The sequence below is a fragment of the Pseudopodoces humilis genome, chromosome 18, assembly GCF_049639895.1.
Source record: "Pseudopodoces humilis isolate 2021_Gansu_Grassland_sample_001 chromosome 18, ASM4963989v1, whole genome shotgun sequence".
Lineage (NCBI taxonomy): Eukaryota > Metazoa > Chordata > Aves > Passeriformes > Paridae > Pseudopodoces > Pseudopodoces humilis.
Window position 1 is genome coordinate 2823746 of NC_142217.1, and position 11728 is coordinate 2835473.

The window sequence follows — 11728 nt, forward strand, 5'->3', positions numbered from 1 at the left end:
GTGACTTCAGGCCCAAAAATAATTGGTGCCAGACCTGTGTACCAGCAGTACATCACACAAGGATTTTAACCTGTCTTTTGTAACTAAATCTCTGTACCAGTTGAATTGTTACTTAGCAATGCTTGCATTTTCCCAGCAAGCAATGTCATGAAGCAGAAACACAGTTCGGATTCTGTTAGCTTAAAATCCAGGCCCTGGCACAAATGTCACCTATGCCAGCTGTGCCACATCAGGTCTGTACCGGTGCAGGGCCTGTTGCTACATTAACCCATTCCAGCACAAGCTGCTCTCAGTGAAAAGAGTCAGATACACACACCTGGGACCTTTTCTTCAACTGGCTTTGTCAGATAATCCACTGGAAACCCAACCACCCACAGGACAAGGCAGGAATTGATTTACCCAGCAGCTGCCCTGTTGAAAGACTCCTCAGAAGGCGAGGCAGCAGGAGCCCATGGTGGAGGTGTGGAGGGGAGTAGGAGAGAGGGATGGGAGCAGCTGGGCTGTAATGTCCAGTGTCAGCACCTATGAACCCTGAGCACCAGCAGAGGAGTGGCTTTATCTCTGTCAGGAGGTTTCTGCTCTCCACCTGCCAATTATCACCTTGGGGTGCCAAGGTCTCTGCTGTGGTTTCACCCATGGTTTAACCAGAGCTGGCTGTAGCTGGAAGGGACAAGGTAAAGCCTTGCCCTCCTCACCCCACTTGCCCCTCCTGATTTTATGATGGTAGCAGCCCTTACCTCACTTAAATCTTTACTCTAAGCCAACATGCAGATGACCTTCTTCCCAGCAAGGTGCAGCTTAGCAGCCAAGTGCCACATTAAGCCTTTCCTGTCTGTTGGGGGGAATTGTACTGCCTGCACCAAGCCAAAGGCTCAGGAGGGGCACACACTTGATTCATCTCCTGTACAAAGGGATCCTTGGGTTTTGAGGATAATTTTTAGCACTGCCAAACCACAGAGACTTGATGCCAAAGGTAGCCATGTCAGTAGTGCTGCTCCAGCAGGCTTCATGCCTCAGGTGACTTTCCAGGATTACAGCAGGCTGATCACTTTTTTGGTTGTTTTTAATACTTAAATGCCAACAGCATGCAGGTGCCTGAGGAGAAGTGCCACTTTGTAGATTAAACTATTTTCAGAGTGTCTGATATTCCCATCAGCCCTGCTGAGCCCAGAGATATCTGGCTGGGCTTTGCCTTGGCTCATGCCTCAGAAGCGAAGTGTTCACAGTGCTCTAACAGTGAACTCACACTTCTTTATACGATTCAGGGCAGGAAGAGGCCAGCCTATTTGCCAGATTCGTTGCAAAGTCTACCGATCGAGAGAGAAATCATTCTTTGTCTGTGCCAAAAGTGCAAATTACAGTTGGAAGAATGTTGAGTTCACGAATGTGAAAACTCACGATGTGTGAGGATTTTTCTGACATTTTACAATGTTTTATAAGGGGTTTTAAAACCCTGTCTCGATGAATCACCTGGAATTCTCAACTTCTCTTTTTAAAAGTCTGTGGTCACGTGGCTGCAGAGAATCACGAGCATCTCAACCTCAAGACTGAGCCACTGAAGGCGAAGAACCACTTCTTTCCTACTTTCTAACTTTCCTGTTAACTTCGGTTCTGCTGTGCGAGGGGAAGGACAGGATTCCTGCTTCTCAGCTGCCTGGACAGTGCCAGCTACGGGCTGTTCTGGAGAACTGCACTGCTCCGCAGCAGAGCTGATCCTGCCGGGATCCAGCAGCACTCCGAGTCCTCGCTACAAACCCGGCAGCCCCCACAGCCGCAGGGCAAGGCAGATTCCCCTCTCCATCAAAAACACCCCACAAATTATCTTTCCTGCTGATGCAAACCGCGGGCGGCAGCAGCAGCAGTTTGCCGTGCGCTGTGTCCGCTGGGCTGAAGGCGGCTCTGCCAGGGCTCCCGGGGCTGACACCGGCCCCGGATGGGCCCGCCTCCGGCTGCGCGGCCCGTGCGGAGCCCAGGGGCTCTGGGTTCTCGGAGCGCTCCACTGCCAAGGCTGGGAGGAACAAACCCCTTGTGTCCTGACCCCGGGAGGGCCGGGAACCTCGGGCTGTGGGACGGGCCCGCGGTGCCCGAGCCCCCTCAGAGGGCGTAGGAAGGAGAGGGAAGCACTGAAGGCAGCGGAGGGAAAAGCGGCTTCCGCGGGCCCAGCGGGGAGTCCCCGGCACTGTCCCGCCCGCGCCAGGCAAGCACAGCGACAACAGGGACCCCCCTGGCCGACACCCTTCGGACTACGGCGGAGCGGGACCCGGGGGCAGCCGGAACGCCTCAGGGCCGGGGCCGCTGCCGCCGCGCGCGGGACACGCCCCGCCCGCAGGTCCTGGCAGGGCCGTAGCGAGCGCGGGGCCGGAGCCGGGGCCGGCGGAAGGAGCGGCGGGGCCGCGGCCGGGCTGATGCTGCCTGCGGGCTGCGGCCGAAGGTGAGGGCGGGAGGCCAGGGCCCCGGCGGGCCGGGTCGGGTCCCGCGGGGCTCTGAGCACGCTGGGCCTTGCAGGGCGGCGGCGGCGCTGAGGACGGCGCTGGGCGAGGGCGCGGAGCGGCGGCGGGAGCTGGGGCGGCGGACGGCGCGGAGCCGGGCGCCCCTGTGGCGCTGGTGAGTGCGGCACCGGTGTGTGCGGAGCCGCCCGGGACCCGGGTGTGTGCTGAGCCGCCCGGGACCCGGGTGTGTGCTGAGCCGCCCGGGCGGCCCGGAGGGAGGAGGGAGGCCCGGGCGCTGGTCCCTCAGCCGTGTCCGAGGCCCCGCGGGCCGGGGGTGCTGATCTCGTCCCGGTGCAGCAACGCCGGCCCCTGTTCGTTGTTTGTTCCCTCCAGGGATGATGAAGAAGAGGAGCAGCCACAGCCAGGCTCCAGCACTGAACATGGTGAGTGCTTCCCCCGGGCTGCTGCCCCTCATGCCACACCGGCCCCGGACCATTTGCGGTGTTAGGAGTCATTCCAATGCTCTGCATCCACCTAAATACCCCCTCTGCCTTTTTCTGCCCGCTCTCCTTCTTGGGGTTAGCTTGGAGTCGTGCCTCGTTAGCCAAGGCCGGCAATAAAGTGACTGTGGGCCTGACCCAAGTGTGGGAATGTCACTTGTTGAGGTTGACTCGGGAGAACTGTCTTCCCGGGTTCATCCTCACATCCATCCTGGGTCTTTAAAGCTTCTGGCAATCCTGCCTGCATCCTCTGTGAAGTGGCTGTTCCCACACCTAAAAAGCTAAATAGCTTCCTGCACCATTCATTTGGTTTAGTTTCTTTCTGTACTACCTGGAAGAGCAAGTTAGTGAAGCGTCAAATGGGGAACATCCAGGTTTGAGCCTTCTGACATGTTTTCTCTTCTTGCAGAAGACAGGCCTTCACCCAAGGAGCTAGAGGAGCTGGAACTGCTCAACAGGGCCTTAGAGAAGGCACTGAAAGTCAGGAAAAGCATCTTGAAAACTCCATTAGAGACTCAGGGAGCTACCGGAAAGAAATGGGCAGGCGAGGCATATTCTCCCAAGAAAGCTGAAGAGCAGCAGGTGCCTGTACCTGTTCAGGATGTCCATGAGTGCAGGAAGGTGAGAGCTGGAAGCAAAAAGCCTTTGTTGTTGAAGAAGCCCTCTCCATACCAGTTAAGAGCCCCTTACAGGACTGACCCAGACCTGAAGAAACTGCAGCAGAAAGTCCCAGCCAGATGTGTTTCTCAAGGTCCCAGGACAGCTGGGAAGATTTCCTCAAAAGGAATGACTTCCAAACAAGGAAGGAGTCACAGGACAGCAACTGGTGCCAGTGCCAGAGAGGCCTGTGCTGCAGCTGAACCCTGGGAGACACCTGGCTTGTCTGAATCTGCCCCAAATGAGCAGCAAAGCTTTTCTGGAGGGGGTTCAACTGTGGGAAAGAATTCCATAGCTGATGGCAAGCAGTTACTTGATGCAGGGAAGAAAAGTTGTGGTTTCCTGGGAGAGTCCAGCAAAAAGGAGGATGCTGCAGGTCCATGGGAAAGGAACACCTCACTGGGGACAGGCACCCTGCAGGAAAAGGGGTAAGTGTGGGAGGTGGGCACCTCTTCTGTTCTGCTCTGCACTCACAGGCACGTGTACAGATCCTGCTGGCTTTGGCTGCTCTGGGGGTCCTAGCCTGGCTTCATCCTCCTCACATCCCTCTCAAGAGGAAGGATCCTATACAGTTTAAAAGCCTTTATTGTGGTTGAGTAAGTGTTTTCATTTTAAGGGCTTATTCTTAGTTGGCTGGGACTTTGAAAGCCTTTCAATTAAGACTTCTGATTTTTCATAGTCCCCTGTGAGTGTTTTGGAAAGCTGTCTCTGTAGAGTTTTCTTGAGCCTTAGCTTTCCTCTGAGTGCACTCTCTATTATAGCATATTGATTTTTTTATTTATTCTATTTTTACACAGTGATAATACATAATGCATGAATTTTCTCTCTCTCTCTCTCTCTCTAAAGCATGTGCCTGGTGCTGTTTGGAGGGATGGCATCTGGGTTTAATGCTGTCCCTGTTAACCTGTAACACTGCCCGTGTAACTACAAGCATCAGGACTGACTAGAGTGCAGTTGTTTCAAGGGTTTGGTGTAGGAAGGATTGTGAAGGGAATGTTACTGAGATTCTTTGTGGAAAAGTGGTAAAATAATACTTACAAGATTGGCTTTGCATTCATGCCAGCCTGTCTTGTTTAAGTAATTTCTTTCCTCTTTTGTTTTAACAAAACATTGAGGCTCAATCCGATGTCCCTGGAAAGTTTTGAGGCATAATTCTCTCAGCTGCCACAACCTAACTCTTGTGTTTGTGCAGGGAGGAAATTACCCCTTCTCATTAGCATTGGAAAGGCCCCAGGACACTTTAGTGACAGTTGCTGTGGGAACAGGGATTTGGATTCAAACATTTACTTAAATTTCCACCTGTGGCCTTGCATTCCTAGTCTGCATGTGACTAACAACTGTCAACCCTCCTGTTTTTGTAATAACAATTTAGGGTTAAGAATCATATTTCCAGTGGAAGCTGGAATGTCCCTTTCCTATTTCTTTGAGTGTGACATGGTGCTAAGCAAAGCTGCCCTGTCCTGCTAAGGTAGGGCAACAAGGTGTGGCGGACAAGCTTCCCTGAAGGTGTTGTTTCCATGTCTGTACTCTGCTGTGCCATGGTTTTGCTCCCAGCTGCTCATCCTGGATGAACCTCTGATTGGTGGCAGGATGCAGGAGCTCTCCCAGCTCAGCTTCATGATGCCTGTGGAGTCAAATGAGTCAAATCAGCAGCCTAATCTTCCTTCCTTGAGGACAGTCTGAGAACAGTGGTGGATCCAACCTCCAGAGTTGCTGACATCTCCCAATCCAGCTAAATTAATTTCAGATTTTGGCAAAACACCCTTTTCCCTGTTGGAGGACAAGACTTGGTTAATTGATTTCCACCTGCCAGGATTGATCCTGCTCCTGTTTTACAGATGCCAGCTGAAGCTCCCCCTATCCTACAGGAAAGCCTATTCCAGGAACTCCAGGTAAGACCAGTCTGACCAGTTCAGTCCAGAACTACCCTCAGCTTCAGGGCTGTCAGGAGGGGTCAGGTGTGGCTCTTTCTTCATGCCCAGGGGAGGCAGTGACCCCACAGGGCGTGGGGCCTGAATTGGGAGCAGGAAGAGCTCCCATACTGCAAGGCTGCTGCTGAGGATGTGTTCTCCTGTTATTGTAGCCACTAGTGCTACTTTAGTTTTCCAAGTGCTAATTACCATTAATCACTTAGTGGTGAAGTTCCTGGAATGCTTTAATCGTGGGTTTAACAGTGCAGCAGAAGTCTCTGCTGGTGCCATACAACTGTTGAAGGCAGGACACACTGTGGAATGGCTGGCTGTATACACTATCCAATGAGAGTTTCCCAAACCATCCCTGCCCTGGCTTTGCAGCTTGGATGCACCACAGCTGTCTCTGTTTGAGGCTGGTTCCTGCTGCTGAGCTCTAACACAGAGCCAGCTACAGTGTTACTGCAGGGCTGATGCAGGTGCTTGGGGTTTGTGTACTCTGGTCCACTCTTCACTCTTCTAGAAGGGTTTCCCACATTTCCTCTGAAAATTCTTGCTGTAATTCAGCAGATTGCCCATTATGTGCTTTGCTCAGATATTAAGCATAAACCCTTTCTTAAATCTGGCTATAACCCCTTGTGCTGCCCTCAAGAATTCCTCCTGCTCTTGGAAACTGTCATTTATCAGTCACCAGTTTGTTAGCTGCCCTTCTGCAAGTTGTAAAGACTTTATATCCTTAATTTTCACTTCTAAATTGAGCCTTTCAGCATTCTAATCACTTCGGTGTAATTTTTATACTTCTCACTATTGCTTTCAACTCAGTAACAGATTGAGAATAACCTTTGCACTAAAGATCCCTTGTAGAGGGGAGATTTTCTTGGGAACTTCTGTTCTTTCCTGTTCCATTAACCTTGCCACATCTTTGCATAATGTATTTCTGAAACCTGCAGATTGTAACATGATTTAAAAGACCCATTAGGCTAGAAGGAAGACACATGCACACTTGAGTTAGTCAGGCACTGCAGAACTATTTTAAGCTTCCTCCTGATGGCTCTCGCTTACTGCAGCAGGTTTTGGGAGACAGTCCTTAAGGAAAAGATATTATGGGCACAGTGCATCCATGAGGATGTTGAACTCTGTGAGTGAAATGCATCTCTCTGGTAGTGCTGTTATTTGTGCAATGCTTTATCTAAAAAACTGGTGGACTTTTGTGTGAAGTCCTGGCCAGGTTCCTCATGATAATGTCCTTAAACCTTTGTCTCGCATCTCTGACATGCTGCTGTCATTCTGCTTGCCAAACATACCACTTTGTCCCTGCAAAAAAATTATCACAGAAGAATCTCGAGGAAGTTTGGAATATGAAGTAGTTAGGGTGAGAGTTTGTCCTGTCTGCTCTTTTTTTGTATACCTATACTAACAGAATAAATATACAGAAATGCAAATGACTTACTCATAAGAAAGGAAGGGAAGATTTGTTGTTTCCCATGGGGTATAAACACAGGCAGGACAATACAACAGAATGAGGGATGTGCTATGTGTTCATACTCTGCTTATGGAAATGTGCTGTCTGTCTTCTGATCCTTCCTCTGAAAATGAGAGAGTAACAGGTGTTTTTCAGAGTCTGATGCTTTCTGCAGGGTGTCCTTGTTGATCTGATAGCAGTCATGGGAATGAGTTGGGAATGGCTGATAAATAACCTGTGAGAGAGGGGAGGGACACACTTGTAATTAAAGCACTGATATGCCACACTGGTGTGTCACAGCTCAGCATGAGCACTGTCTGGTACAAAGGAGCATAACTTCCACCTCCTGCCCCTTTGGAATTTCAGAGCATGGCAGAGATGTCGTCTGTGCCAAACAAGTGCAGATGCAGCAGCTGCAAGGACCCATTTTATGGAGAGGATCCAGACAACTGTATCCTTTCCTAGCAGGCATGGGGTGCAATTGCTCTGCAGTGAGCTCCCTGCTGGAGAGAATTATACCTCCAATAACAGCACTTCCAGTTGGGTCTGTAGGCAGTGGGTTTTTTCACAGTATAGATGTTGAGCACTTACAAAACTTCTGATCCAGCCAAAAGTGGCCACAAGGCAAGCATGCCCTGCACAGCTGTGCTGTGCTATCCTCACCTTCCCCCTGCAGTGCCACTTCCCAGGCTGGCCCCTCTGCCCTGATCCCAGCTGGCCTGGCCTGGGGCTCAGGATGCTGCACAGAGCTGTCTTGTGGAACCTTCCTTAATCTGCTGCTGTTTGAGTTTCGCTCCCCGAAGCTGAGCCTCAGTCCTGCAGAGATAGAGGAGGAGGTAAGGGGCCTCCAGGATGTCCCCTCCCGTCTGAGGCAGTATGTGGAAGCTGAGCCTGTAGGTAAGGAGGGAAAAAGGGCAGTGGGAGTGCAGAAGGTGGAATAAGGATGATTTGGCCTCCAGTTCCATGTGTTTATGTTCTTGGTGTGTGCTGGACATGAGGGACAGGAACATTCTCTGTCTGAAATGAAGGCTGGTGAACTCAGGGCCACTCTGGAAGCTGTTTGGGGAGGAGTGCTCACACTTTTTCTCTGCATCTCTTGTAGACCCTCCCACTCTGCAAGGAGAGTATGAAAGCCTTCTGACCTTGGAGGGTTTGCAAACCACAGTGTCCCAGTGCCTGCAGAAGCTGCAGCTGCTGCGAGCAGGTGAGACAGTCCCTGTGTTTGTGGTCAGTATGAAGGTGGCCCTTTGCCATCTGTCTGCAGGACACTGGACCAAGGTCATTTTTCACCTGATTATTTTTATGGTAATGGGACACTTAATTCTCTGGTGGCAAACAAATCTGTGGTACCTGTGTGCCACCCCTCTGTGTTCAGGAGAGACTTGGAGCTTTGAACTGCACTTGCAGGTCAAGAGGGCTGGGGAGGGGACAATGCAAGCCACAGCTTAGGGTGTCCTGATTGTGCCATGTGTGAGGAGCTTACCTTGATTAATACAGTGTCTTTAGCCATTAGTTTTTGGGAACAATAAGTAGATCATAAAGTCTGCAAGAACAGATTTAACTTGAATGTTTTTGTCTCCTGCCTTTTCTTGTACCCTGGCAGCTCTGCAGTCCCAGCTGAGGTTGCGTCCAGACTGCACTGGGGATGTGGGGAGCTGCTCTTCAGCCTGTGTCCCTGCCAGGGGACAGACATGTGACAGTGCAGACATGCTGGCTGTGCCTCTCCTCTATTACTGCAGTCTCCAGGAGCTGAGGGACCTGTTTGCCTTGAAGCTGCAAGTGTCAATGCTGCACCAAGAGATTGCCATACAAAAGGTGAGTCTGGACAAGTGTCAGTGTTCCTGGAGCAGGGAAATAAAAGGACAACTGTGGGGCGGCAGCGGCTGTAGAAGGTGTTGATGGGCAGTAGCAGCATAGCAAGTTCCCCTAGTGATGTTTCTGTGTTTATGCCTTGTTCTCTTAGTTGGTGAATGGGACTTACTTTGTTGTTGTTATGGTTAGGGGCAGAGCAGAGGCCCTTACATGCCTGACCCTCTCCTGATAAGATTTTATTTACCTATTCTGAAAGAATTTGGCAGTGGACATGTTGTTAGTAATGTCCCTCTTGTCAGGCCTTTACAGCCCTATTAGGGCACTCATTCCCTCATTCCCTCCTGTGTGACTTCCAGTTGAAGTGAACTCCTCTGTTCTCTGTTGCTTTCCTTTTAAATCTCAAACCACTGTGCTGCTATTCTTGCTTTTACCATTCAAGACTGTTAGAACAGGGTAGGAGGTGTCAGCTTCTTCAGCAGCCTGAGCAGAGAGTTTGCCACACAGGGATTGCTTGTTCTTCTCAGCCAGCAGCAAAGGGCAGAGAAGATCTGTGAAATCAAATCTACTCCTTGACCTATTCTTTGCCATTGACCTGAACGATAGAGGCTTTGGCAAAGTCATTTTTTGTGAGCCAGAGAGGCATTATTAATAACTGGTTGCAGCCCTGTGGCTGAAGACAGATTGCTACCTGACTTCAAGTGGGATTTCAGCACTATAATCCTATATTATGGATTATGAAGGGTTTGGGGTTTTTTTTATCCACCCAAAATGAAGTGATGACCAAAGCCTGATTTCCTGCTGCTCTGTTGGCTGACTCAAGTTCCTTCTGCACATATACCCAAATAGGTGCTTTGTGCCAGGTGAGCCCTGAGGGTCTGAAGCAGCTCTGTGCAGAGTGTGCAGGATAAGTGAAACTCTTGGGACAGGTGAAGCAAGTGGACATGTTACAAGATAAATATCCCAGAAAAGGATATACCTATTTCTGGGCCAAGCCTGTCCATTGCCTTTCCATGGAGGAATGCCAAGCGTCATAGAAATTCCTGGTAGCTCTTGGCCTGTCTTTGATGGTGAAGATCTGTTTCTTCTTAAGTATCAGGAGCAGATCAGGTAGATGGAGGTGGAGCAGTGCAGCACTCCCTTCATGTGCCATCTTTCCCCTTAGGTAGCTTTCATGTCTGTAGAAAGAGACTTCCCAGAGATGAGCAGCTGTGTCCTGCTCCCCTGTCCCTGTACTCTATTCTGTTTGGGTCTTCCTCTGTATCCAGCAGGGAGCAATCATGGAATCACAGAATAACTTGAGTTGAAACCCACAAGGATCACAAGTCCAACTGCTGGCCCTGCACAGACAGCCCAAGAATCCCACCCTATGCCTGAGAGTGTTGTCCAAACATTCCTGGATCTCTGGAAGCCTTTAGGGAGGTGGCTGACACATGCAGTTGTCCTCTCTCCTGGGCAGGCAGAGTGTGCAGCAGGCTGGGGGGGTTTTGGTGTGCAGGCCACTCAGACTTCTTCATTTCATGCCAGATGAAAAAAATAAAAAATAAAAATCCCAGGCAAAATGTCTGTTTAAGAGTGGGGCACTGAAGACCCATTTTTGTCCAGTGATTGAAGTGGCCTGTGCTTGAGTTGTCAGTCAGTCCTAATCCCAGAGCTGATACTGATGCTGCACTGGGTTGTTTGACAGCATGATCTGAGATCCAAACATAGGTTTAATGGAGCAGCAGCCAGGCCAGGGAATGTTGGACAGCTTGAGCAGTCCCTGTAGCCTGTTTGGGCTGGAGTTGGCCACTTAGACCTCTGGCATAACAGGGGTGATGGGAACAGTCCTGACTGGAGGGTTGAATTTACCCTTGGGTGAGTGAGCACTTTACTGTGTGGCTGCAGAGCTCCTAAACCAACACCAGCTTCAGTTTCTTGCAGGATGCTGATCTTATCCTGGTGCTGGGCCTTCCCTCCAGCAGGGCAGCAGCACTGCCACTTGTCTTACTGCTCTGGAAATGCTGGGTGGCAGCCGAGGTAGTTCATGAGCAGAAAATGAACCACTGCCTTTATTAAATATGACAAAAGAAAATACCCATCAATCAATTAGCCTGTTATTAGTCATACTGCTCTGATTAGATTTCACTTGTTAGGCAGCCACTTCAAGGAATACTGGAGTGCTGCTGGCTCTGGTGACAGTGTCTCCTTTGCTCCTGCCCAGGTGATGATGGCAGAGCTGCTGCCTGTCCTGGAGGCCAGGCCATTCCTGGAGGGCTCTGCAGGGCTGTTCCGGGCCATCCACACCCAGCTCTGTGAGGGTGGCCGGCACTTCCCTGTGCTGGTGCGAGATGAGCTGCTGGACTGAGCTGGGGAGCCTCCTGCTAGTCCTGCACAGAGCCAAAGACAGCTCTAAGCAATAAATATTTTCTACTAACTTCTTTACTCTGCCTGTTTATTCACCTAAATTCCAGAGGGTTGTTTTTATTATTGGGCTTTTTTTGTTTTCTTCTTTTAAATTTCCTTTTGTAGCAGGAGACTGGAGCCCCTCTACTCTGGAGCCAGGCTGGGAGAGCCCCAAGAAGAGAATCCAACAGAGCCCCTTCCAGGGCCTAAAGGGGCTCCTGGAGAGGGGCTTTGGACAGGGGCCTGGAGGGACAGGACACAGGGAATGGCTTCCCAGTGCCAGAGGGCAGGGATAGATGGGATATTGGGAAGGAATTGTTCCCTTGGAGGGTGGGCAGGCCCTGGCACAGGGTGCCCAGAGAAGCTGTGGCTGCCCCTGGATCCCTGGAAGTGTCCAAAGCCAGGTTGGACAGGGCTTGGAGCAACCTGGGATAGTGGGAGGGTGTCCCTGCCCATGGCAGGGGCTGGAATGAGATGAGTGTAAGGTCCCTTTCAACAACCCAAACCAGTCTGTGATTCTGTTGTTCTATATCACTTTCCTGACCTGTTAGCTGAGGTTTTGTGAAGCTCCTTCAG

General features: G+C 50.8%; 1 protein-coding gene across 1 annotated transcript; it reads left to right on the forward strand.

The window, feature by feature from the left end:
* Positions 1 to 765: 765 nt before the first annotated feature.
* On the forward strand, positions 766 to 11184 carry TEDC2 (tubulin epsilon and delta complex 2). Its single transcript, XM_014252517.2, has 10 exons — positions 766 to 791; positions 2506 to 2604; positions 2823 to 2872; positions 3339 to 4014; positions 5425 to 5478; positions 7325 to 7409; positions 7747 to 7855; positions 8061 to 8162; positions 8562 to 8773; positions 10971 to 11184. Exons 1-10 carry the CDS (start codon positions 766 to 768, stop codon positions 11112 to 11114), a joined length of 1557 nt encoding a protein of 518 aa, XP_014107992.2. The 3' UTR covers positions 11115 to 11184.
* The last annotated feature ends 544 nt before the right edge of the window (positions 11185 to 11728 follow it).

What these genes read in the sequence shown, in the direction of transcription:
- TEDC2 (XM_014252517.2), top strand. Translation starts at nt 766, where the DNA reads ATGCAGATGACCTTCTTCCCAGCAAG. An exon ending in CGGGCGCCCCTGTGGCGCTG is followed by an intron (nt 2,605 to 2,822) that starts GTGAGTGCGGCA and finishes TGTTCCCTCCAG; the next exon opens with GGATGATGAAGAAGAGGAGC. An exon ending in GGCACCCTGCAGGAAAAGGG is followed by an intron (nt 4,015 to 5,424) that starts GTAAGTGTGGGA and finishes CCTGTTTTACAG; the next exon opens with ATGCCAGCTGAAGCTCCCCC.